This window comes from Canis aureus, chromosome 32, assembly GCF_053574225.1.
Source record: "Canis aureus isolate CA01 chromosome 32, VMU_Caureus_v.1.0, whole genome shotgun sequence".
Taxonomy (NCBI): domain Eukaryota; kingdom Metazoa; phylum Chordata; class Mammalia; order Carnivora; family Canidae; genus Canis; species Canis aureus.
This window is the reverse complement of record NC_135642.1, coordinates 43,012,819-43,039,310: the sequence shown is the minus strand read 5'-3', so window position 1 is coordinate 43,039,310 and position 26,492 is coordinate 43,012,819. Positions and strand designations below refer to the sequence as shown.

The 26,492-nt window shown below is 62.3% G+C and overlaps 1 protein-coding gene across 4 annotated transcripts; it reads right to left on the bottom strand.

The window, feature by feature from the left end:
- Nucleotides 1-287: 287 nt before the first annotated feature.
- On the bottom strand, nt 288-14,243 carry C32H15orf39 (chromosome 32 C15orf39 homolog). Of its 4 annotated transcripts, none has more exons than XM_077881863.1 (3): nt 14,066-14,243; nt 3,506-6,213; nt 288-1,736 (listed from the first exon to the last, which is right to left on the bottom strand). In XM_077881863.1, exons 2-3 carry the CDS (start codon nt 6,159-6,161, stop codon nt 1,369-1,371), a joined length of 3,024 nt encoding a protein of 1,007 aa, XP_077737989.1. In that variant the 5' UTR covers nt 6,162-6,213; nt 14,066-14,243; the 3' UTR covers nt 288-1,368. The 4 variants fall into 4 exon arrangements, with proteins under 4 accessions (XP_077737989.1, XP_077737988.1, XP_077737990.1 ...); XM_077881862.1 differs by lacking the exon at nt 14,066-14,243 and adding an exon at nt 8,983-9,139; XM_077881864.1 differs by lacking the exon at nt 14,066-14,243 and adding an exon at nt 6,587-8,057.
- Between the last annotated feature and the right edge of the window lie 12,249 nt (nt 14,244-26,492).

Sequence of the window (26,492 nt, the reverse complement as noted above, 5' to 3'; positions counted from 1 at the left end):
GCTGGAAGAGGGTGACCAGCACTTCTCACCGGGCAGTGCACTACAGACCTCACAACCATCAGGACCCACGAGGTCTCAGGAGGAAGGGGCTGTCCCTGAGCAGGGATGTGGCTGCCCACTGGGTATGTGACAAGGACCCGCATGGCACAATGGTGCCAGACAGCCTCAGTACCTTCTGCGCTGGGTGCAGGGACAACTGCTAAGGACTGGGGGATGGCCTATTAAATCTGCGCCCCTCCCCTCCCCTCCCCTCCCCTCGTCTCCACAACACACAGCCAGGCCCCAGGTCCAAAAACAACCCAAATGCTTTAATGTTTAATGGCCTGCCTCCAGGACCCACAGCCTTCTTAGAAACCTTAGCCAGGCCAAAGGCCAAGGTTGCCAGCCTCTGGCTCAGTTTAGCACTCTGCAAGGAGGTAACTCACAGCAGGCATGACCGATGGGGCTCTGGCTTGGGGAGGGCCGAGGCCACCAGTCCAGATCTTCAGAGACCTCCCAGGATTGAGCTGTCATTCAGCCTGTCTTGTCTCGTCCCTGAGTCCCTGCAGCCTCTTGGCTTCCAGCAAACGTACAACTTTCTTGGGAAAACGCACCGGGTGGAGGAGTCAGCTCAGGGAAGTCATGGGTGTCGATTCAGGACCGGCCTGGCCCCCCAGAGGTAAGAGCAGCAGGCCCAGAACACGGATGCCAGCCCCAGGCTGCATCCTGGCACCCCCTGTAGTGACGGAGGGAAGGGGCAGGCTTCCCCAAGGAGCTCCAGGCTGGGGGTCAGGGCCCAATCCCAGACGCTGGGGCACAGTCCCAGGCTTTCCCGGGAAAGGACTCTAGGAAGTAGAAGTCATCCACACTGTACACTGTACCACCCTAAATGACCTATGACACACGAAGACTTTCTAGAAAGTTCTGCTTGCCTTAGTCTCCTATCCCAGGCCCTGGCTGAGCTCCAGGCCCCTGTCCTGGGGAGAGAGCAGAGAGCAAACCTGAATGGGTGTGTGCCAGGCATCACCCCCACAACAACCCTGTGAGGTAGGCTGCGTTGTCCTATCTTACAAATGGAGAACTGAGGGCTCACAGGAGGAAGTGACTTGCCTGGTCATACAGCAAGGAACACCGGAGCCAGGATTGAGCCCGAGTCTGGTGAGCTCCAAAGCCCACACGTTTTCTCTCAGGAAGAAACAGGAAGTTGTCCTAATAATAAAGGCCCTCAAGTTAAAAGTTCGGGGGCTCTCAGCCCCATGGGGTGTGAAGGTGGCAGCGAGAGGAGAAGCATCCAGGGCATGTCTGCTTCTGGCCCTGGGCAGCCGGGCCTATAGCAGGTAGGGGTACAGAGGGTGACCCCACACGGCAGCTGTCCGACAGCAACCAGTGCTACAGGGGATGGCTCTGGTCGCCCAGCGCCTGTGGCTGGGGCATAGACCGATCCGGCCCTGTGGCCTTGTGGCCCCAAGTGGGCAGTGCCAGGCCATTGAGCCAGGCAGTTTCTAGCAGGCTGCGGAAGCGGGCCCTTAGTATGGGGCCCTGGGGGCAGGTGCTGGCGGCAGGGGCGGGTGAGGCACCGCGGGCCCCTTCCTCAGGGGCTGCCTCTGCTTTCTCCAAGCCAGGGGTTGGTGGCTTCCTCCCTGGCTTCCTGGCCTTGGGGACGGGTGACTTCCAAGCCAGGGCTAGGCTCTCCGGCTCGTCTCTGGCCATGGTGGGTTCTGAGGAGGGCACAGATCCAGCCTCAGTGTCAAAGTCACCTGGAAAACGAACACACAGTCAGGCTGCAGACCCAACACCCTCAGGTCCCATCTCCTGGTTTCCAAAGCCACCTAGACCAGTGGATGGCCTCAGGCCTGGATGGCCCCAGCAGGGTCACAGCCATCAGGACGGACCTGTCCCCACATGTGCCAGAGGCCAGACCATTAAGCTGAAGGGGGTGCTTCTCCCAGGTGATGCCGCAGCTCTAGCAGGTGACGCCACCACTCAGAAGCATCTGGCACATGAAAAGGAAACGGGCCAGGAACCATGGGCCTACACAGCCGGGGAAACTGAGGCATGGGGAAGAGGGCTCTGCTACACATCAGTGCCATTGTCTTTCTGCCAGCCCCAGAGCCCAGAAGTGGAGGACCCAGCAGACGGGATAGGACATCCAGATGGGCGGCACCCCCCTCCCCACATCGGGGAAGGACTCAGCTCAGGGAGGGAGCGGGGACCAGGGTGCCAAATCCAGCCAGGGGCAGGAAGAAGCTGGGTCCCTCAGTTCTGCACTAGGCCCCAGGGCCCCGCGGGCAGCCCAGGAAAGACGGCCCTGTCCTCTCTGGGCCCAACGGCCCCGCTGTCCAGGGAGAAGACGGGGCTGGAGCCTCTGAGCCATGTGAGAGGCCCCCGCCCCACCACGCTCAACAATCCTGCTGGCGTTTTCTCTGCACCCATTAGGTCAAACGCTCCAACTTCTCAAGTGCTCAAGGGCCACTATACTTGTCACCCAGATATTCCACACCTGTGCCTCACTGCCTGGGGCGCCTTCCCATGCTGACCTGGAGCCAGGACAGGGTCAGAGGCTGGGACAAGGCTGCCAGGATGGCAAGGGGACAAGAAACCATTCCTGTGGAGACACAGCCCACACAGAGGCTTGTCAGAGGCCTTGATACGCCAGACGTCCTGTTGTAGGAGAGGCCACGATGGGCACCACCTGGCACCATCGCCGGCGTCCCGGGCAAGGAAGTGAGTGTACACGCCTTGAGACCCTGCAGCAGCTCCCAAGAGCAGGGCCACAGCCTGAACCAATGCATGTGACGCTCCAGGACATCAAAAGAGCAAGTTGAGAACAATATGCGCGAGATGTCATTTAGTAGGGGAAAAGCAAACCACAAAACATCGCTCTGACTCATGGGTGCACTTCCGTGAATATAAATACCGGGAGGACTGAAACCCTGCACATTCATAAGGCAACCGTGCTTGGGGGGAGAAGGGGATCCTTGCCCACCTTCAGGAATCGGGTCATTCATTGAGGCGGAGAAGGCGGGGGTGGGGTGTGGGGGTGTGGGGGTGCCGGTAGACGGCTTAGGGGAAAGCTCGGAGTGTGGGTCTGGGAGGAGCTAAAGGTCGGGGAGATGGCAGGTGCAGAAGGCCAGCAGGCATTCAGTCACCTGGGGCTCAAGCTCAGGAGGGAGGCTGGGTGGGACACAGACGCAGGGGAGACGACCTCACACAGAGAACAGGGCCTCGGCGAACCCCAGACCCCAAAGGAGAAGTCTGCCCTGAAGCCGGACTGGGCACAGCAGAGGGCAGCTGCGAAGCCACCGCACAGGGGAAGGCCAAGAACATTTCCATGGGGACAGAGCGGTGGCTCGGAGGCCCAGTGGTGCCCAGGTGGGGAGGGATGGGGGGCGGCCCGCAGAGCCCCCCCCCAGGGCCACCCCGTCCGCGGCCCCGCGGCGCCCAGCCCCGCCGACCACTCACGCAGCCACACACCTGGCACTCGTTCACACCGCTCCGGGGGCTCCCGGGGACGCCCCGTGCTCACCCAGCTGGCGGCGGACACAGTCCCGCCACTGCAGGCCCAGCAGGTCCGGGTAGATGTCGGGCAGCTGGCGCAGCGCCAGCAGCTTGAGCATGCGCGACGTGCAGCCGTGCAGGGCCCGCTCGCGCAGCGCCCGCTCCTCGGACAGCGTGGTGGGCCGCAGCTCCACGCGGTGCTCCTGCAGCACGTGGTCCACGGAGGCGGGGGGCAGCCTCGGGAAGAGGCGCTCCTTCACCAGGTGGATGGGCACGAAGATGGCCCCGGCGCGCACCACGTGGGGGAAGGGGCACTGCTGGGTGCACACGAAGCGCTGCAGCTGCGACAGCAGCTTGCCCAGCAGCCCCTGCACCGCCTGGCAGTCCTGCCACGCCGCCCGGCCCCAGGGCCCCGCCGTGGCCAGCCACTCCCGCAGCTTCTCGGGCGGGGAGTGGGCCACGGAGCCCGAGATGGCATCACACAGGGACGCGTGCAGGCCCGTGAAGTGCTGCTCTGGGGAGCTGGCGGCGGGGGCGGCGGCCGGGGCCGGGGCGGGGGCGGGGGCGGGGGCCAGGGCCCGGGAGGCCAGGGCCACGGCGGGCGGGCTGGGCAGCGCCAGGTTGAAGCAGGCCACGGGCAGCGGCGGGCTGAGAATCTGCAGCCCGAGGGGCACGGACGCGGGGGGCACAGCCGCGGGGGGCGCGGCCGGGGCTGGGGCCGGGGCCGGGGCCGCAGGCAGGGGTGCGGGCCGGAGGATCTTGAATTTTCGGAACATGAAGGCCACGGAGCTGTGGAAGTTGGTCCTGGGGGCGGCCTCGTCGGCGGTCGCCGGCACAGGGGACCCCGCGGCCTCGGGGGCTGCCTTTGCCGGGTCTGGCAGCTCCGGGAGCGCGTTGCCCGCATCTGGCGCCTCGGGGGCCGCGGGTGGCTGGGGGGGCGCGGCGGGACTGGGGGCCCCGATGGGCGCCTCGGGCACCGGCCTCTTCACACTTAGGTCCAGCGCTACCTCCTCTCTGCGGGAGCACAGGGGCTCTGCGGGCACCTCCCGGGCGGCCAGGGGCGCCCCACCGTCCTTTGCAGGGCTCCCGCTGGGGGCTGGCGCCGGGGCGGGCTCAGCGGGGTCCTCGGGGGCCTGCACATCCAGGTAGTCGCGGTACGGGGCCAGGCTGAAGACATTGTCGATGACAGGCATGGGTGGCGAGCCGGGTGGCAGCGCGCCGTCACTCTGCAGAAGAGCCCGGCGCTCCTGGGCACAGGGCGCGAGTCCCGGGGGGGTGTGGGGAACCGGACTGTCGCCGATGACGATGGGCGCTCCGGGGCGCTCGTCGAGCTGGGGCTGGAGCTGCTCTTTCCTGCAGCTCGGCAGCCACATCTTCTCCTCTGCCTCCTGGGCTGGCTTCTCCACAGGTCTCCCAGGCTCGGGGCATGGCTGGCTGGCGGACAGAGGCTGGCACGCCCGCTGGAAGGCACTGGGCTGGGGCACAGCCTGGAGGCTGTTTTGGGAAGGTGGCGTCCCTCCAAGCCCAGGGGATGCTCCATAGAGAGAGAGGTCATCCCGGGCGTAGGGAAAGCTCAGTGTCTGGGGGGCAAAGTCCAAGGGGCACCGGGGAGCGAGAGGCGGCTCCAGCTTGAGGCCTGGTGAGGGTGCTGGCGGGGGGGCAGAGGGGCAGGAAAAAGTGTCCAGGCCCACTGGGGGCATATAGGGTGTCTGGGCTGCCTGCTGCCTCAGGTAGGGACTGCTCAGCCCACCAGCCGGGTACCCAGCCCCCTTGTGGGCTCCCAGAGGCTGTAGTGGGAGCGCTGCACCATAGCTGCCCTGCTTCTCTGGGTGGCGGCAGGCTGATGGGCAAGGCAGGGCCTGGGGAGGGTGGGGGAGTGGGTAGTGGGTAGGCACTGTATCCTGGCAGGCGGGGCCCAGGGGTTGGGCCAGCTGGGTCCAAGGGCTGGGGGGTCCCTCGGACAACGCCTGCTTGGAGTCCCCAGAGTAAGGACCTGCATACTTAGAGGGCAGGAAGCCCGTGCCGTGGATGGTCCGGTACTTCTCCAGGAAGGCCTGGCACGGGGAGAAGCTTACGGAGTTTTTGCCGGGTCCCTCAGCCGGCACCCCACGCAAGAAGGTGCCATCCAGGGACTGGCCCTTGCCAGGAGCCGGCGTCAGGGAACAAGGTGGGTCAGCCGGGGGTAACAGAGGTCCAGTCACCATTGTCCAGTCGACATCCAGTGGCCTCTTTGCTGCCCCTTCCCCCAGGCAGGGTGAGAGCCCGTAACACAGAGGGTTGCGGTAGACAGGTTTGGGTGCCGCCAACGGTGGGCCCGGGTAGGAATGAGACTGGGGACCGAAGGACAGGAGCTCAACAGGGCCAGGGTCCTGCACCTTCTCGGAGCTCTCCGCTGGTGGGCGGTAGAGCAGACAGCTGGTCAACAGGTTGTCTGTCCGCAGAGGGGGCCCTGCCATGCTGGCAGGGTACAAGGGTGGATATGGGATCCAGGATGCTAACCGCTCAGACCCTGCCTTGGGAGCACTCCCCATAGGGCAGGAGAAGTAAGCACCCTTGTAGCTGCAGGGGTCCTGGTTGCCGGCAGAGGGGGGCAGGCTGTGCCCAGGCCCGGAGTCTGCCTCTAGACGGGGCAGCTTGCCATACATTACAGGCCCCAGGGTCCCCAGTGGCCGCTTCTCCGCCATCACTGGGAAGGCTTCAAGCCCTCGGGGGGGCCCCAGCTACTCAACTGCTGACCTGGGAGAGGAGAGGGAGAAAGGGAGAGGCTGTCAGAAGGGCTACAGACAAGCTGCTCTCACTGGCGCATCGCCACACCGAAGGGCTTAGCACTTAGTAGATGCTTGATGAAGACGATGAATGAATGAATGCATGAGTTATACAACACAGAGGTTTCCAACCTCTACCCGCCACCCCCATTCCAGGAGCCCCTTCTGTTCAGCTCCCTTCCATAGGACTCCCAAGCCCCTCTCCTGGGGTTTCACACTTTGCAGGGCACCGTCTGACGAGGACCAATTCTCTTGGCTCCCCCCGTTCCCCATATACAGATGAGGAGACCCATTCATCCCAAAGTCACTGATAAAGGAGATGGGACAAGAGGCAGGCTTCCTACCTCCCACCACAGCTCTTATTCCAGATGCCATAGGGATCTCAAGATGCCCACGGCAGCTAAGATGTGGAACTGGACGCTGTCTATGAATTCAGGTGTCCTGAGACATTCTTGAGATTTCACTCTCGGACTTGCCAACCTTTGTCAAAAACGGCAGAGCCAAGCCTGGAACCCAGGTCTCGAGGCCCAGAGCAACACAGATCCTGGGCTTGGTTCCACAGGGCAGGGCTACTCCCCCAGGAGAAGCGGTGCGAAGCCTGGGAAGCCTGGGAAGCCGAGCGGCGACCAGGCCTGGCCCCAGCCGGAGGCGCGGCCACCAGCAGATGGTGCTGTGGCTCCGGCAGGAAGGTCCCAAGAGCGGCAGCCGGAGAGCCTGTGTCTCAGCCCCAAAGCTGCCGCTGCCTATTCTAAGGCATATGAGGGCAGCATGGCACAAGGACCAGCAGGTGGGGAGGTGGGAGGATGTGAATGTCCAGGGAAAGAGTCCCCAGGGGCCACAGGCTAGCTGGCAACTACTCCTACTGCACTGATACAGACGCAGAGCAAGACTCCGGCCCTGAGAGGCCGCGCATGGGTTTCCTCAAGGCAGCAGCTACTCAATGACCCATGCAGGGTCATCTGAGGCCAGTCTTCTAGGGCCGCACTGCCCTGCTTCTACCTCCCCTAGCATCCTGTTCCCCGAAACCCTCAGGTGGCTTAGAAAGGATGAATCAGCTCACTCTTGCTATGATTAGGCCATGGGCCAGGTGCCACAAGTTTCTATCACTAACCAGCCCCCTCTCCAATGCCCACCACAGGCTCAGGAGGAGACTAACGCATCTTGGGGACAAGGAAAGCCAAGGTTCGTACGAGGGCCGATGCCCACTCCCATCCCAGCCTAACGGCACCAAGGAAGCCAGGCGGGATTCTCAAAAAGTTGGCTCCTCTCCTGGCCAGAATCCAACACCTCAGGCCAGCCTAGACAAGGGGATGTTCCCTAGAAAAGACCGGAAGAGACAACAGGGTAACGGTGCTGATAGCAATGCTCGCTCTAGGACAGGGATAGACGGAAAGCCCCATCCTGTTGCACAGCAACCTTGCCAAGAAGGAGTTGAATGGTTTCGGGGGTGCTGAGCCTCCTGCACCCATCCCAACCACCCTGGGGAGCTCTGGATTAATTGCTGGCTGTGGTCTCACCTCCCCACATGCCTCCTGGGCCTGCTCCACACCCACCCCAGCCCCCTGAGTCTTGTCTCCTGGGCTCTGCCCATTTCGAGCCCTTTGCCCCGGAGACTTCCTGGAACCCAGCCAATAGAGGTGAAGCCACTCGGGACCCTGGGGAGTCTTTGAGGGAGAGATGGGGCTCCAGGGAGTCAGCAGAGGGCTATGAAGGGTATGGGGCTGATCGTACTTCCTGCCAGTACAAAGAGCCCAGTGCACAGTCCCTTGAGGGGAGCCCCTCCCCACTCAAGACAACAGCCACAATGTTGCCTCCTTCCCACCCCCCCACCCCCCCCACCCCCACACACTGGGGAGGCAAGCAACTGCTTGGAGCAGGGCGGGACCCCAGGGAGCAGGGTCCATCACCCCTCGGGCCGCCAGGCTGTTTGCTGGCTGGGGCTGGGAGGGCCAACCTGGCCAGGGCCCAGGGCAGGGTGCAGGAAAGGAGCCCCCACCCCTGCGCCATCCGTGCCCTCTTCATCTCCCCGCGGCTCTCCCGGAGGCCAGCGGCGTTGGGAGCTGGGAAAGGCCCGGAAGAGGGGAGCGATCCTGGCGGGATCCTGGCGGGATCCTGGCGGGCCGCGGCGGGCACCCGGCCTCCCCCAAGGGCTGCGCCGCCCTCCCCGAGCTGAGGCCGCGGGCGCTGCTGGACCCGGCGCGGCCGAGGCGCGGCTGGAGGGGGAGGGTCGCAGGCTCCGCCCCCCGCGGGCTTCCGGGTGTCCCCACGCTCCGGCGGCGGGCGCTGGGCGCACGTGCACCCCGGGGCCCCGCACAGGCCGCGGCCGCGCTCGCCCCCCTGCCCAGGAGCGCCGGCCGGTGCGCCTCTGCCCCGGGGCCTCGCCCCGCGCACGTGCGCCCCCGGCCCCCGCGGCCCGCACCAGAGACCCGCGCGGGGTCAAGCCGGGCCGCGGAGACCGCGGGGCCGCCCCGTCTCAGCCGCGCGCCCCCCGCCCCGGCGTCCACGTGAGCGGGCCCCCAGCCGGCCGCCGCCGCCGCCGGGACCCCGCCGAGAGCTGCGGGGCGCGCCCGGGGGGGGCCCGGGTCCGGGCAGGGTCGGAGCCGCCGCGCCCCCGCCCGCGCCCCCGCCGCGCCCCGCGCCCCCGCCGCGCCCCGGCCGGCCGGTAGGGGCGCCCTGCAGCGGCTCCACGCGCCGCCCGCGGAGTCGGCCCAACTTTCGGCGCCCGAGCGCGGGCCCGTACCTGCAGCGCCCCTGCTTCCCGCTGCTGCAGCCGCCCGGGCCGCGGCCGCATCCTCCAGCCCCGCGGCGCCGCGTCCCGCAGGGCCCTGCGCGGGGGGTCGCGGGGGTCGCGGGGGTCGCGGGAGCCCGAGCCGGAGCCACCCTCCTCGCGGCCGTTCGCGCCGCCGCTGGGCGCCGTCTGCGGTCCCGCGCGGGGCGGGGCGGGGGCGGGGCGGGGGCGGGGCGGCCGCGCCGGGGGCTGAGCCGCGCGCGCCTCGGGGGTGCCGGGCGCTCGGCCCCGCGGAGCCCCCCTCCCCCCCGCATGCAGCCTCCCTGACCCTCCGTCCGTCGCCGCCTCCAGCTACGCGGCCCCTCGACTCGACCCCGCTGGGCTTCGGGTTCCTTATTTTAGCAAAACTGGCGTTATTCATCAGCGCTGGCGGCGGAAGGCTTAGAGGAGGCCGCACCAGGGTACCTGGCACACAGTAGGTGCTCGGGCTCCCCTGGCCAGCACGGGGCGCAGTAGGGAGCTGCAGAGGGCTCCTCAGTGGTCCCCACAGCTCAGCCCGTGGGTCAGATTCCAGACAAATATATCCCCCCCCTGCTGGGGCGCTGCGTGTATCTGAGGGAGGGGTGAATCCTCCATCACCCTAGTGGGCCAGGAATGGGGGCGCTTGGGGTTGCCAAGTGGCCTCAGTTGGGGAGCCTTTTTGGCAGACCTCCCTCCATGAGACAGGCCTGAGCCCCTGAAGCCTGGGAGGTGGGATGAGGTGGAGCACTCCCAGCCAGGAATGGTCTGTTGCAGAGAGAGGGGCTGGAGGGGCAGACGGGCTGTCCCCGTTGGTCCTGACCCTCTGGGGGGCCGTCTGATCTCGGATGGGAAGCCCCTGGATGCTGCTACCTTCTCTAAAGAAACCTGGTCCCTAACAGTTCCTGGGCTACCCAGGGGCTAAGAACAGGTGTGTGCAGTGGAGGGGGGAGGCAGGTGGACATGCCAAAGGTCAGAGCAAGTTCATGGGGCAAAAGCACCCAGGCTACCTGCTCAGATCCCAAAGGTCAGGGCTGCCTGAGTCAGAGGGCAGAGCAGGCCTGAGGCCACGGGTTCCAAGAGGAAGCAGCTGGAGCTGAGGAGGAGGGGCTGGACACAGCAGGTAAGAAAAGGAAGAGGAAGCAGCAGTTACCTGGGGGGAGGGGAGAGAGTGTCACTTAGCTGAGAGTTGGAGGGGTTCCTGAGGGTCTGGACAGATGACAGACCCGAGCATGGAGCGGCAGCAACTCGGGGTTGGGGCTCTCCCGAGGTTACACTGCAGGCTGAGATAAACCCCAGATCTCCTGGCTCCCACGCCTTCTCATCAGGACAGTACACCCGTGTGTGACAAGTGGGGGTCATGGCCAAGCCTCAGGTCACAGGACGTTGGTCCCTACTCCTGCTCCTCACCACTCTGCCCTCCCCATCTCCGTCCTGTTCACCCGCTGTGGGGTGGGAGGAGGAGAGGATGCTCGATTCCTAAGGCCTAGCGCTCTCAGGTCGTGCGCTCGCTCGGGTCACCTGGTGTTCTCTCCAATCTCCCACCCAGGCCAGGATGAACCCGTGGAGACCCTAGGGCCCTGTTCAGATTCTGCGGCCCTGATGAGTCTTGCCTCAATTCAGGGACACTTCACAGAGACAGCAGCCCCCTTAATCGGCGTCTTACCTGTCTCACCCCCTCCCTTCCTCTTCAGCATCACCTAAATACCTTGCGCTGCAAAAGAGAGGTACCCACGGGGTGGGGAACTCGGGAGCCGCTTTGTAACTTTCTGGGCCTCAATTTCCTCATCTGCAAAATGGGAACCCGTGAGACCTACCTCACAGACTGAGGTGAGGGTCGCACAAAATCAGTGTGGGAGTTTGCTTGGAAGTGACAAAAAGCTGTGTAGCGTGTCGGCTGTGAGCTCCCGAAGGAGAGATTAAAAAAGAAAAGTTGTTTTTCTTCTCTACCTGGAGGGTCATGTATGGGCAGAGCCTGTGAAGAAAAGTGGCTCTCGGGGGTCTGTTGGATGAAGGAAGGCAACCGATACAAGGTGCCGTCCTCGGGAGGCCCTGGGGGGCTTCCTGGGGTTTATTAGGCTGTGGTCCTGGTCCTGGAGAGGAGAGCTGGTGCCAGGGCTGGAAGGGACGGTGCTAACAGAAGCGGAGAAGGGAGCAGTCTGGCCTTCTGTGGGCTTTCTGGATGGGATTAACAAAGGAAAATAGCCTAGAAAAGCCTGGAAGGGAGGTTTCACACTCCCCCAGGCCCCAGCCCTCACCCTGCCACCCCTGGTCTACACAGGCTCCACACTCCTTGTCCACCCCACCCGACACCGATCATTCCTCCCACCCCAGCTCTCGGGCAGATGAGGTAAAAGGTCAGCTCCCCAAACCTCAGCAGGACCTACGGCCACTAATACTGTCGACCCCTCTAACGAGGCCACACTTGCTATTTCCAAATCCTTTCCTTCCTCCGAGGAGCTTCTTCTCGCCCCAGAGGAGGGAGGTGTGGCGCTGGCAGCCGGTACAGGCAGAGAAACAGGGAGGTGTGGCGCTTTCCCCTAAGACGCCCAGCAGTGCTCTCCTGCCCCTTCAGAGCCAGCCCTGCACGCGCACCTTGCGTCTGCAGGGAGGCCTCGGACGCTGCCGCCACCGCAACACCGGCCCTTTCCGCTTCCTCCTTCCTCACAGTAGAGGAGTAGCTCGGAGCCGGTGGGCAAGGCGAGGAGTTCTACTGGGAGCCTGGCCCCGTGCAAGTCACCCATAGACATCTCACTTAATTCTTACAACAGCCATATGAGGCCGGGGTTTGAAAGGCAGGCAGACCGAGCTCTGTGACCTTAAGGCAGCCCCTCAACCTCTCAGTTTGCTCATCAGTCAAATGGGCATAATGAGAACATATCACAGGCCTCCTGCAGACCCGATGAGTTCACAGCTTGCCTGAGAGTAAGACCTTTACCGGTAGTAGCTCTAAAGGAGGAGGGGGAAGTGGCTTGCCCACAGAGCCAAGAAATGGAGGATCTGGGACTCCCCCCGAAGAACTGTGTGACCCCAAACTGTTCTGAGAGAAAACTCAGGTACAGTTGGTGGCCAGGATCTCTCTAGCGCTCAAGCATACAAAGCCCGAGGACTGGGGCCATCATCCTGGACTCACAATGTCTTAGACAGCCCGGGTTGGATAGGACTGGGGTGGGGGGCAGGGGCACGGGACCTCATCAGACTGAGCTCAGCCCTCTCCTGAAGGTGGGTGGCAAACCAGAGCTTCCCTCGGCAGGGAGGGCCAGGGGGGCGGTAGCCTGTGATTCTGACAGGTGGGCAGGGAGTGGGAAGGCCCCAAACTCCGGAGGAGCCCACTCTGCCTCCAGAGGAAATCAGAGCTTCTCCAGAGCGGGAATCCCAAAGATCAAGAAAGGGAGATGGGCTTTCACTGGGCCCCTCTGGAGGACTGTGCCTGCCACCTCCTGGCTAGAAAGAAAAGCCCATCTACAGAAACTTGGGGGGCCTTAGTACAGGGGACGGGGAGGACTCTGATTCAGTAGGGGCCACGGTGGGCTAACCTTCCTTCCCGTCCTTCCCTCTAGTACTGTTTCCCAGTGCAGTGAAGGACACAGATGTGTGACATGTGCTCGTGTAGGGACGAGGCCTGAGGAATAGGGCACCGGGCCTTAAGTCAGGGTAAGGTCCCCCATTCTGGCTATGCTGAGCCCACTGGCTCGGTGCTGGAAGCAGTGGGAAACATTACCTTCCTACCTCCAGAGAGGTCTTTCTAATGCCCACGTCTGAGCCTGTCACCTCCCAACTGAGTGGGATCCAACTTCCCACAGGCTCCTGTCTGCCTCCTGACTGGCTCTCTCCGACCACCTGCCCCCAGAGCCCCCAGAACCCCCAGAGCCAGCCCAAGGTCCTCGCTGGGGCATACCTCTGTGCTCTGGAACATGCTCTCCTTGGCTGAGAGCACCAGCCTCTGCTGCTTGTCCAGCTCTTTCTTGGCTAGCTCCTGCCTGTCTCCAAGACACTTCAGACCCACTCCTCCAGGAAGCCTTCCAGAGCTCTAGGCTGGGTTGGGTCACCTCTTCTGAAGCCTCACAGCATTCCAAACTCCCCTCTGCATTAGCCAGTTAGCCCAACCGCAGCTCCCTGTGCTAGCGTGGCCGGGTTACATGCCCGGCTCCCCTGCTAGACTGGGGAGGGCTCTCTCCCAGGGCAGGGCCTGGGTCTGCCCGGATGCTGACACTTTGGTGCCCAGCACGGGGTGGATTCGGGCCATGGTTAGGGAGTGAAAGAGTAATGGCAAAGGAGAACTCCGCTCACCTGAAAGGAGAGAAAGGGGCCTCTAGGCCAAAAGCTCCCCTAAAGCCCCTGTATTTCCGCCTCTCAGCCCCTCAAGACCCATGACAGCAAACCTCAGACCATCAGCAGCCCGCTGCTGCCAGTACCCATTTCAACATGGAAACACTGAGGCCCAGTGAGGAGCAGCCACATGCCCGGGCCCTCGGGCCTGGGGCGGGGGGGCCTCGAACCCAGGTCTCCCAGGGGCCTGTCCAGCTGCACACCGCTTTTTTCTTGTTTTGCCACTGCTCCTCCCTCTCCCTCTCCATCCCCAGACCCAGGATGGAAAAACACCTGGCTGAGCTCCACCTGAGCTTCCAGCTGCCTGCAGCCCCCTCCTTGGAGGCCCCTAGCCTGTTGGGGGGGGCGGTGAGGAGAGGAGGAGAGGGAGCTCAGTGGAGAGGAGAGGCTGATGCATTTCCCCCTCAGTGTTGCAGGAGACTGCTCCCCCTAGCCCGAGCCTGGACTCCTGCCAGCCTCCCTAATCACCTCCTTTCCTTTCCCCATCCAGGGCCTCTCTCTGGGGATCCCCTCCCCCCACCTCAGTGCCCTGGGCAGAGCAGCACAGCTGTTTCCAGGATGGTGGTTTGGGCCTGGGCGGGCCGTACCCACAGCCCCGACTCCTGCCCAGCGCCCGCCTCACTTGGGCTTCCACTGGGAATTACCTTCCCGCGGCTCCCCAGTTCAAAGGTCTTGGGGGGCTGCCCACAGAGCTCCTCCCCGCCCTGCCCGGCCCCCTCCCCCTGTGCCGGAGCACATCCCCTCCTACCGGGCGGGCCTGCGCACTGTCCATCGGAACCTTCCTCGGGCCACAGGGGCAGTGAGGTCTGGGCCAGGTGCCTGGCGCTGCCCCCGTTAGTGGCCTGCTGGGGTTTCCGTCACTTAGGGCTGGTTACCAGGCAACCGCGTCGGGAGGGCTGGCTCTGGCTGGGGCTGGCACAGGCGGCTGCTGCAGGGGAGGCTGCGGCCAGGCCGGCTGAGGCCAGGGTCACCGTCGTCGGCAGGGGGTGGGGCCTCGCTCTGCAGCTCAGAACTCCTTGTCATCCCCGTGGCTTCGGCTCGGGCCCAGCCCCGGGAAAGGGGCCTCCTGGCCGTCCAGGGCCCTGCACACCAGGCTCAGAGCCCTCAGGTTTCCGGGAGGTTGGGGGAAGCCGAGTGGGAGCCGAGAGGCGGGCCTCCCTCTTCAGGGACCGGGGTGTGGCCTTAACCTTACTGACCACCCCCCTGTGGCCCGATGTGGGGGACACAGGAGTCAGATCTCCCGGCCTCCGGGTGGCTGTGTGGCCTTGGATGTGTTGTTGCTTGTCTGCGCCTCAGTTCCCTCCTCTAGAGAACGGGACGACGCTAGCCCCGTCTCATGAGGCAGCGCGCAGTGTAGAAGATGCTCAGAGCAGCGCCCGGCCTCTCCGTACCTGCTGGGTCCCCTCCCCCGAGCCCCTGGTTTCCCACGTTGCAAGGGGGCAGATGTTACAGATGCTGACACGCTGGCCGCCCAGCATTGCCGGGTGAGTCGGAACGTGCCATCGTCATGTCCAAGAATAGACTTGCACCCCCTGCCCTTCGCTCCCCCCATCCCTGCCGCCTTGTGTTTTCAACTTACTACGCTATAGCCCTTTGCTAGGTGGCAGGCACTGGTTTAAGTGCTTTACAAATATTAGTGCATTTAATTTATTTAATCCATTTAATGGATTAAGTGACTTAATCCATTGATTAATCCGTTTAATGGCTTAAATGAGGTAATGCTGAGGTATACCTGGGGAGCCGTGGTGGGACAGGGGCCCAGGCACGCCTCCTTGCCCTGCTGGGGTGGCTTCACCGTGCCACTGGGTTGGATGCCAGTCCCGACCACAAAACCAGGCTGGGCTGCTTGTGGTGTAGCCGTGGGCGGGTCAGAGTTTCAGGAAGAGCAGTGACGGCTAATTAAAACTTTGGCTCAGGGAGGCCCCCTTGGGGCAGGGATTGCCTCAGTCAGCTCCCTTGGGGAGGCCCCCTAATTGGACCCGGGGGCCCCAGTAATGATGCAAACTCACCAGGTAGAGGATAACACGCTGGGAGGGAGGGGGAAGGGGGAAGGAGACAGGCTGGTAAAAAAATAATAACAACCCCCCTGTCATTGTGAGGCGGATGACGTGGGAGTTGTCAGGCTGTCACTTGGTTGCTGTGTGACTTCCGATAAGTTGCTTGGCCTCTCTGAGCCTCTGTTTTCCTCATTGGAAAGTAAAGACAGGAAAAGCTCCTGGAGGGTTGCTCTAAGAAGGTACCAAGCACGATGCGTGGCCCAGAAGTAGGGGTTTATAAAATTGGAGCAAGTATCACCGTGTTAGTAAGCCGGTATTACTACTAAAGGCCTTTCATACCCATCATCTTTTTTGGTCCGGGGGGGCGGGGGGGCGGTAGCCTCCCAGCTCTGTCTCCTGGTTATGTGAGTGTGGGTCCTAGGCCGAGTGAGGAGTGTAGGGGAACAGGAGGAGCAGGGGCTGGGGTGCGGGTCAAGCAGGGGGTCACGGAGCAGAGGGAGCCTGAGCAGAGCGGAAAGGACCTTACTAGGCAGCCAGCAGTGGAGGAGGAGGGGTGCTTGGTGGGGTGGACAGCCTCATAAAGGCCTGGAGACCAGAGAGAATGCAGGAGCCGTGGGGCGCCGGGGCTAGAGTTGGGGTCTGCTGAGATACCCAGGCCCATGTGAGTAACAGCCGCACGCTGCCCTGCTGAGGCTGGGGTCTGGCCCCAAGTGACCAGGGTGCCCCCTAGCTCCCGGGTGCTAGGAACTACCGGTCTGTGCAGGGGGGGCCTGAAGCAGGGAATCTGAGGGAGGGAGGGAGGTGCCACTTGTTTGTCCTGGGTGCAGCACAATGGCCACACTGACTCCTCTGCCCTCCCTCCAGGGGCCAACCTCATCCCTGATCTGTAAGGTCTCTATGGTCACGGGGCACAAGTCCATCTTCCCAGGCTCTCCGGCCCCTTAGGAGGCCTTACAGGCCTGTCCTTGGGACAGGGCCCAGGCCAAAGTCCAGAAGGAGGCAAGGCTCGCATGGGGTGAGACCCAGATGCCTCCAAGATGACCCAGCTCCGTGACGTCACCGCTGTGCTCACAGGCCGCCTCCGGTGGCACCTAAGCCGACGTGTGCCTGCGGCGGGCCTGGAGGCCCCGGGACCGGGTGGCGGGGCTCCCCTCTCCTCGCGCACGCCCCAGAGCAGAGCACTCTGCCCCCGCAAGCGCTCCGTGAAACCTGCCGACAAGTAGGGCCTCGGAGCGTGAGTCCTGTGGAGAGAAAGCCAGGGCCCAGGTATGGGGGGGCTGGGCCACATTTCAAAGCAGCCGGTCGGTCAGCACGGGTGAGCCCGCAATGCGTGAACGAACACATAACAGGGCCTGCAGGACCTGGGCCTGGCTCCTTACCTCGAGGGCAGCCCCTCCCCTCCCCCCGGCAGCCAGGCCATCTGCAGCTCACACGGGCTCCAATTAGCTCAGTAATTAGCACCTCATCAGGCCTGTCTGCCTCTGAACGGCTCCCCCGGGAAGGGGTTTCGGGAGGTCTCTGTGACCTCAGGGGCCCAGGGCGAGGGCAAGTCCAGGCAGGCCTGGGGCCAGACCCCAAGGCCCCTGTTGGTCTCCCTGCACCTACAGATGCCCCCTGGCACTCGCTGGCAGGAGTTTCCCCACACAGGGCAGTGCCCCCCCCCCCCCAAGAATCCCTCGGGGACTGGAGAAGGGCGGCGAGGGTGGGGGCGAGGAGCCCCAGGCAGGACGGGCTTCTCCCAGCCGTCCCAGGCACCCACACCCCCACACACCTCCTCAGCAGCTCTGCTTATGCGGGGACCCCAGCCCGCTAGGCTATGGGGACACGGCAGGGCAGCAGGGAAGGGTAGGAGGACAGCCAGGTCCCCAGTTCCCCTAGGGAAGGAGGCAAAACCAGCTGGAGTCCATCCGGGAGCCGAGGGCAGGGCTGGGGTGGGGTGGCCTGTGGCTGCTGGGGTCGGAGGGTCCCGCAAGAGCCCGGAGGCGGTGGTAAGTCCTGAGGTGCTCGCAGTGTGGCGTCGGCGTGGCTCCAGGGGCCGGGCCGGCAGCGAGGTCCCCTGACTGAGCTCGGTGTCCCCAGCTCTAACGCGGGGACAGTAAGACTCACCGCCCCCAGGGCCCAGAGAGGATCCTAAGAGGCAGGGTGTGGGGTGAACAAGAGCGCTGCGGGGGTGGGAGGCAGGTGGCAGTGGCACCGGGCCACAGAGCCGGAGGCGAGGGCCAGGGGAGGCCAAGGGAAGCCACATCTCGTTCCCTCCCCCGGACTCAGCAGCGCAGGCCCGGGGCAGCGGCGCTCAGGCTGGGGAGACGACGGAGTGCGTGTCAGGCCTGGCGGGAAAGGGGGGACGGAGGGGGCAGGAAGTCAGGCCCCCCCACGCCCAGGCCTGTAGCCCGAGACCACGTGGGGCCGCCCGGACCCTGCGGAGGCTCTGCGGGCGCAGGGGCGCAGGGCGGGGGTCGCTCACATCTCCTGCTTTCAAGCCCCGCTCTCTGCCCTCGGTGCCCCCGCCCGTCCTGCCCATCCTCACCGCCACGGGTTCCAGTCCCACCCCGATCCTGAGGCAACACCCGGGAAGCACACCAGGACAACCCAAGAGGGACAAAAGGCTGGGGTGGGGGGGGTGGGGGGGGTGGGGGGGGGGTGTTCAATTAAGGGAAACGCCCATGTTTCGGTCCCTAGAGGCCCCAGGCGGGGTCCTCCTCCAGCACAGCGACCCTCTGAGCGGCGTCCCGGAGTCTCTGGGCCTGCCTGCGACCTGACGGTGCAGCACAGCCCAGTGGAGGCTGCGGTCCGCCCCAGCCCTGCCTGTGACCAAGTCCCTGTTTGTCCCCGGCAGTGGCAGCATGAAGCCCTTGAGGGCAAAAGGTCTGTAAAGCCATTTGGGGGAACCGGGGTGGGGGGGGGCTGTGCCCGATGCTCTGCTCGGCTCTGAGGCTGGGAGCTGGCAGGGAGCACCCTGCCTTGGAGGCGGGAGGCCCACCCCGCCCGGGGCCTGCCCCAGCACAGCTTTCTCCAGGCACAGCCCTCTCAGCTTCTCAGCAGCTGCCGGGCCGGCCCCCTCCTGCAGCCCCTCAGGTGGCCAGCACCCCCGGGGACTTTGAGGGGCTCCCTGATTGAGCCCACGCTCCAGGTTCAGTGGGGTGGAGGCAGGACCGGCGCCGTGACCTGCTGTGCGTCCAACAGGATGCCAGGCTCCCCACCCCGCGACAAGTCAGGACAGGCTCACGGAGCAGCATGAGGGCCGTCCCTGATCTCAGGAATGTGCTCCTGGGGCCAGGGGACCGGGGGAAGGGGGCCCACGCTCCGGGCCGGGGCAGCCAGGAAGATGGGTGCTTTTCCCTTGGCTCCCATCCGCCCCTGCTACTTCTTGGCTGTGTCGCCTTAGGCGAGTCACTTCACCTTCCTGAAGTTCATGCAGGTATAAAATGAGGAAGCCGTCCCCGCTGCCACGGCACAATCAGGCAGACAGGAGCCTGTGAGCACGGGGAACCCGCGTGAGCTGGGACGTGGCAATGCCGGTGCTTCCTGGAGGAGGTGCGCCGAGGGGCTGGGGGCCCAAGCTGGGCTGCGCCCGCCAGCAGCACCCATGCCCGTGGGGGACTGTCGCCCCGGGACGAGCTAGGGCGCCCCTTCTGGATGAGGGGCCCGCCTGAGGCGTGCGCTGCTCTCCAGCCGGCTCTGCCCCTTCCTCTACCTCCCCCGCTTCTTGTCCGCCCCGTTCCCCCCCTGCAGACTCTGTCCTGGGGTATTGACCGGTCTTGTAAGGAGGACGGCGGCGCAGAGACTCTCAGTTCATGAAGCTTGGTGGCTGTCACGGGGTCATAGGTCTGCGTGCAGAGGAGGAAGCTGGGGAGAAGGGACTTGCCTGAGGTCTCCCCAGCAGGAGCCGGGCAGGCCTGGGGTCCCTCACTCCCAACACTGGGCTCCCGCCACCTGCCTCTGAGCGGAGGCCTCCTGGCCGGGTGGGACTCCCAGGCGCTGAGAGGACCAAGGACAAGTCCTGTCACGTCCACGGAGGACAAGGACAAGGCTGTCACGTCCACGGAGCAGCACCCTGTGCCCAGCCCTCCCTGCGTCCCTGCCCTCGTCCGCTCACCAGCTTTCTCCGGCTGCCACACTGTGTGTGTGACCTCTGTGTCGCCCGCAGGGGCCGCCGGTCACCTAAGGCGGGAGGGCCCTCCAAGGCCCTGGCTCAGAACAAGGAGCTGGGAGGGTGGGGGGGTGGGGGTGTTCAAGCACCCCTTCCCCCCTCCCCAGCTTGGCTCCCCCACCTCATGCCTGGCACTCATCACTTCAGGGTTACACCAAGTTCCTCCACCAGACCGGCAAGGGCAAGTTTGCCTCCTGGCTGCACCCTGGCCTAACTCTGTGACCTCGGCTGCGTCACTGTACACCGTCAGCCCACTTTCTCATGGGCTGAAGTGGGGCTCGTGGCTTTCTTGTGTTCTCAGTGGGAGGGAGGAAAGAGGGGATCTTGAATGAAAAGTGTCATGCGGGGATCCCTGGGTGGCACAGCAGTTTAGCGCCTGCCTTTGGCCCAGGGCGCGATCCTGGAGACCCGGGATCGAATCCCACGTCAGACTCCCCGTGCGTGGAGCCTGCTTCTCCCTCTGCCTGTGTCTCTGCCTCTCTCTCTCTCTCTCTCTCTCTCTCTGTGTGACTATCATAAATAAATAAAAAAAAAATAAAAAAACAAAGTGTCATGCAAGACACTGCTCGCGTGCTCATCCACTCCCACCTGCCTGGGACAGAGGTGGTCCCCCCCGCCCCCAGCAGCTGCCCTGGACAGTGCCTGTGGATGGGGGAAGGCCCAGCTCACCCCGCTGGAGTCCCTCCCTCCTGCACGGCTTAGAGAAGACCTGGGCAACCCACCCTGCCCTCGAGGTAGCCCTTCACTTCATGCCAGGGCACCTCTGTGGGGCGGTTCCCACTGGGCGTCCACCAGCCTCTTATCTGTGCAGCCCCGTCTGCTTCCACAAGGCCCTGAGAGCACCCTGTCCCCCCTTCCCTAGTTCCCATCTTTGTGCGAGCTCCAGCTGCGTTTCACAAGCTCCCCTTTGTCCCACGTGGCTCTTCTGCGGGTCTGTGGTCCGCAGGCACACCCTGCTCCCCTCATCCCCTCCTTCAGTCCAGGGTTGAATCCTAGCCTGCCCCCAGCCTCACCCCTGCCAAGCTGGAAGACCCCACCATCCAGACAGGGGTTGAATACCAGCTACCCCTTGCCTCTCAGTTTCCTCATTAGAAATTTGGGAATAGAGATGCCTGGGGGGCTCAGCAGTTGAGCGTTTGCCTCTGGCTCAGGGCATGATCCTGGGGTCCCGGGATCGAGTTCCACATGGGGCTCCCTGCATGGAGCCTGCTTCTCCCTCTGCCTGTGTCTCTGCCTCTCTCTGTGTGTCTTTCATGAATAAATAAATAAAATCTTTAAAAAAAGAAAAACAAGAAATTTGGGAATAAAAATACCTAAAGATATTAGGGCGCCTGGGTGGCTCAGTTGGTTGAGTGGCTGGCCCTTGATCTCAGCTTGGGTCTTGATCTCAGGCCTCGCACTGGGCTCCACTCTGGACTCCACTCTGGACGTGGAGCCTACTTAAAAAAAAGCTATGTTGTGACAGTAGATTAAAAAAACCAATGTTTCTGGTGTATACGTCAATATAAACAACAGAAACCAAGGGATAAATAAATGAACTAACTCTTGAGTCTGCTCTAACTTCTTAAAACAATACCAAAAGCCTAGTTAGCAAACTCAGATGCTCTGTTGGTCATAGCGTATTGCTAGGGACCCTCATCATGGGCCCCAGCTCTGCATCTGAGGTCCCAAGGACAGCGTACGCTTGCAGAGGCAGCCTCAGAAAAAAGTGGGAGGCTGAGTCTAAAGTCAGGATAAGGAAGGCCTGGAAAAGCCCAATAGGGCTTTCTCTTACTCTGGAGGGTCCAAAGCAGAAGCCCAGGACCCACGTCGTGTGTGGGGCCCAAGAGACTGCTGCCTGAGGGGCCTCAATTCTCTGGCTTTCAACAGGGGCTCCCCACAGGGCCGCCGCCAGCCCACATGCCCTGGGCATGGGACCCACTCCCAGCACACAGAGCCCTGTGCCAGGACGCCTGACTTGGGAGCAGAGCATGTACTGGATTTGGGGGGCTAGATGCCATCCTGGCAATACACCCCTTGTGCGTCGCCCAACCTGCAACCGGCAGGGCCCCAGGGACCCCGGTAACTCTGTGGATGGCAGAGTAGTTTACGCATTTCTCCAGACAGCCTTCCCACCCAGCAGCTCCCCGTGTGCCCATGGCCTCCCAAGCTGAACCCCTCTCCAGCCGCTCAGCCCCTCAGCACTGGCTGGCACAGGGTTGGCGTTAGGCTTTGACCAAAGGTCAGGAGGATGAGGAGGATCCACATCCTCACTCAGAACGAGCAAGGCAGACAAGTGGTGGGCGTTTTGGTTTCACCCCCCCCCCCCCAGCTATTTCCTGTTCAGCCACATCCCACTCAGGTCACAGCTTGTTGGCATCTTCCTTTTGGGACCCCCCCTTCCCCCCTGCTGCGACGCTTGTCCTCCTGTCCTCGTGCATGGCAGTTTAGCCCTCCGCCCCCACCCACATGTGCAAACCAGATATGACTGCGGGTTCCTGAGCCCGACCAGGCGTCCTGCTAAGCTGGGGGCCCCTAGTTACCTAGCGCCCTTCAGCTCGGGTTTACTTTCTCACAGCTGCACCCATCCTCCGTTAGGGCACCTTGACACCCATGTAGAGAGATGGACAGAGGATGATAGAAATTTTCTTCTTTCCCCACAAGTCTGGTCCCTGTCCCATCTCATCACTTTTAATCTGCTAAAGCAATCTCAGACACTTTCTAGATCATGAGTGCGAGTCACAGGTTTATCATAAATGGGCTAGCAGGGGAACCAGTCACAGAGAAAAAAAAAAAAAAAAAAACACAACAGAATCCTCCAGCATCCAGGGTGAGGCTGTGTAATGGAGTGACGTGAGCACAAACACTAAAGCCAGACTGCTTGGTTTCTACTTTAAAAAAAAAAAAAAAAAAAAAGATTGTAAAAAAAAAAAAAAAAAAGATTGTATTTATTCATTCATGAAAGACACAGAAAGACAGAGAGAGGCACAGCCACAGGCAGAGGGAGAAGTAGGCTCCATGCAGGGAACCTGGGTCTCCAGGATCATGCCCTGGGCCGAAGGGAGGCTCTAAACCACTGAGTCACCCAGGGATTCCCTAGACTGCCTGGTTTCAAGCCCGCTCTTGCACCTTCCTGGCTGTGTGACCTTCCTAAACTCCTCTGTGCCTCAGTTTCTTTCATCCATGAATGATGGAATGATGGTTGGTAATAGTACTTCCCTCACAGGCCTGTTGTGGTGCCTGAAATCTAACCGAATTCAAATTAAATGGCTTCATCTACGCAAGCTACTAGCACAGTACCTGGCACACCATACGCATGACAAGAGCATCAGCTATTGCTGTTATAAGCGAGTTTATATAGAAGCAGGAATGTTAGATAAGGTTGTTTAATTAGGTACAGGTCTGGTTAGCTTTACAGGGCTGTAAAGCTGTCACATGGGTATCAGCTGCATGGGTTAAACCTGGGTCATACCAAGCAGGACCGTCCCTCCAAATTGCTAGGTTTGGGCTGCTAATCAGAAACACCAGCTGCAGTTTTGGTGTTGTGGGGTGGTTTTTTTTTTTTTTTTTTTAAGTCTGGGATATCTTTTTTCTCCAAACTACCCCTGAATGATTATCAGGAACACCTTTTAATCAAGTGGAGCCTGTGAGGAGCAGGAGGTGGCAAGAGAGACGGAGCGGGCCAGGAGCCTATTCCTCACAGCCAGGTGGTGCTGGCAGGGCTGGTGGAGGGCTCTGCGGCCACGAGGAGACAGCCAGAAGGTGCTGGGCGGTGAGGCCTGGACTGGGCAGCTGGGTGGCTTGTCTGTGGTCCTGGCCATGGCAACAGCTCTCGAGGGCCAGCTATGGTTCCTGGCCACTGACCACACTGTCTTCTGAACCCTTGGCCTGCGTGAAGCTCCTTCCCTAAGTTCCCAGAGCCCTGGCAGGCCCCAGAACCCTCTGCCCAGCCTTCTGCTGGCCTGAGTGTCCTGTGGAGGAGGGGAGGCAGGACTGCAGGAGGACCCAGCCAGCCTGAGCTGAGAGCCAAGAGGGGCTTGGCAGCTTCCCCGAGGGCTGGCATGGTGCCTCCTCTCCTCCACCCCCCGCTGCCGAAGCTGCTCCGGACCTGACATACAGCATTCGGTTAATAAAGCCTTAAGGGGCTGCCTGGTAAAAGTAAACCCAAAGGTACAAAGTTACCTGACAGTTAGTAGTCCTTTTCAATAGAAATATAATACCAACCACATGTTTTTTAAAGTTTTTCTAGTAGACAATGGAAAAAAGTGAAAAGAAACAGGTGAAATTAATGTTAACAATATATTTTATTTAATCCAATTTATCCAAAATATGATAGCACATGTAATCAATATATGGAGTTATTGATGATATGTTTGACATTTTTCCCCAAAGTTTTATTAAAAATTTTTTTTAAAAAGATTTTATTTCTTTATTCATGAGAGACACAGACAGAGAGGCAGAGACACAGGCAGAGGGAGAAGCAGGCTCTTCGCAGGGAGCACACCGCAGGGACTCGATCCCCAGACCCTGCATCAGGCCCTGAGTCACCCAGGCGTCCCACCCCAAAGCCTTATCTGAGTAATCTCTACATCCAACATGGGGCTCGAACTCATGACCCTGAGATTAAGAGTTGCATCCTCCTCCCACTGAGGAAGCCAACTGCCCCTATATTTTCCATTCTTTTCTTTCATGCTGTCTTTGAAACCCTGTGTGTGTTTTACACTTCTTGCACTTATCAATGGGGACTAGCTCCGTAGGTGAGGAAAAACCTTTCCCTCCACCCTCTGAGGTGCGGCCACTGGGGAAGTCCCGTTAAAGTGACAAAAAGAAACTAACTGAGAAAAAAAGAGTATCTCCTATGCATACAGGAGGCAACAGGGGAAGCAGCAGCCCCCCTGAACAATTCCAGTTAGAGGGTTACAAACCTTACTAGGGAAAAGGGAGCGGGGAGAAATAGTCCAATGGAAAAAAAAAACAAACAGCTTTCTTTAGGAGGGACAGATGGGTTTTTAGGGGAACATAAGAAAGAGAAGAAAGTTTGGGATCATATTTGTGTATACAGATATGATGGTGTCTCATCCTCTTCCAGGCCACAAAACTCCCTTGAAGAGCCGGTTTATGTGGCCTCACTTCCCAGAGGTTCATACTTTTAGATAAGGGAAGCTCCGAGGGAGCTTTTTTTCTGAATTGATTGAATCTCAAATGTCTTGAAATAATCAGGCCAGCTCTGGGGTGGGGGTGGGTCCTCACCCTAGGCTGCAAGTGCTCAGCAGCTCCGTGGGGCTCGGGGCAGGGTCACCTGTCCTGCAGCCGCAGCGCATCCAGCCACGTCCTCGCTGCCGCCGGGGACCAGCTGCGGCCCGCGGTGCTCCAGGGCGTCCCGGCGCCTCCGGCTCCAGGGGGAAGCTGCCGAGGCTGCGCGGGGCGGCCCTCCGGCCCCAGGCTCTCCCAGGCGCCCTTCCTCGGCTCGCCCTCGCCGAGCGCCCGCCTCCCGCCCAGGGCCCGGGACACCTCCCGAGCCCCTCCCGGCCTCCTCCCGTCCAGGGCCCCAACCCCCTCCCGGCCCCCTCCCGGGCCCCCTCCGGCCCCCTCCCGGGCCCCCTCCCGCCCAGGGCCCCGGCCGCCCCCCGGGAGCCACACTCAACGAACGCAGCCCCTGGTTTCAGACGGGGAAACTGAGGCGCAGCTCCTGCACCAGGTGCCGGGCGGGATCTCCAGGGAGTCCCGGGGAGGCTCCGGGGACACCGGCAGGCGGGCAGCTGCGGGGACCGTGATGCAACCCTGCGCCCGGCCCACGGGGGAGGAAGCCCTGGGGGGTCGCGGTCCCCAGGGGCGCCGCCGGGTGGGGGGCGGGGGGGCACGGCCGGGCGCGCTGCCCAGTCCGGGCCATAGGAACCGAGCCCGGAGGTCGCTGGCGCCCGCGGGGACTGCTCCTCTTTCCGACCTAAGGCCCGGGGCAGGGGCGGTGCCAGGCGGCGACCCCGAAAGGGCCTGAGCCCCGAACCCGAAAGCCACAACAAATAACGTTCAAACCAGAGAAGACGCCGAGCCTGGCAGGCCCACGCCCTCAAGACCAGGGCCCCCCATGGCACGCACCAGCGACTCCCCATATGGTGCCGAGTCCCCTCATCTCTTGAGGGCTCAGTTTCCCCATCTGGACCATACAGGGCGTTGCTGTGACAGTCTCTGATTCTAAGCCTTGTGGGGAGCCCTTCTTTGGGCCTCCAGGAGCCTGCGGGGGGCGGACCCCAGCGTTCCCCAGGGGCCCTTGTGAACACCCTGGTGGGCAGGACTGCTAGGGGCTGGGATAACAGGTGGCCCCCCAACTCCCTTGCTGCAGCACCCCTGCCAACCCCCAGCCCCGTGCCCAGGTCTGGCTCACTGGGGTCGGTGGAGGAGAGCAGGAGAGCAGGTGCCTACCCCAGCTGAGCTCTCAGGCCAGGCACAGCAGCCCCCCTACCTCAAAGAGGCAGAAGTCAATAGAAGGTGTGGCCGGATGACAGCGTTCCTGGAAGGAACCTAAAGTGGGGACGATGTGGATGCCACCAAGATCTCCAGTTGCTGGGGCCTGTATCCGCTGCCAGGATCTTCCCACCCAGATTCTCAGTTCCCTGGTGAGGCAGGAGAGTGGAGTCTAGACGAGCGGTCTGAGTGAGGCTCAGAGCAGGGGAGCCCTAGGTCACCCGGCGAGCTGGTGACAGGGCCGAAACTAGGATCCAGATGGTGCTTCCCCGCCCTTCAAGAGCCCTGCGATAGGAGCAGTGCAGAACAGCTTCCTGGACCGGAGGTCTGGGCAAGGCGGGAGGGTCAAGCCTAGGAGAGAGTGGGGGGCTAGGAGGGCCCCCTGAGCCGGGAGGTAAGAAGAGAAGGAGCAGCCCAGGGAGCTGTAAGAAGCAAGGCCACGGGAGGTCTGACCGGAGAAGATGGTCTGGAGGTGGGTCAGTGGTCAGTGACTCGTGGGGAGCCCAAGCCCGCGAGGCTCAAGGCACGTTCTTGAGCAGGGCAGCCGCGGGCCCCAGAGCGGTGGGAGACTATTGTGTTGGGTGTTA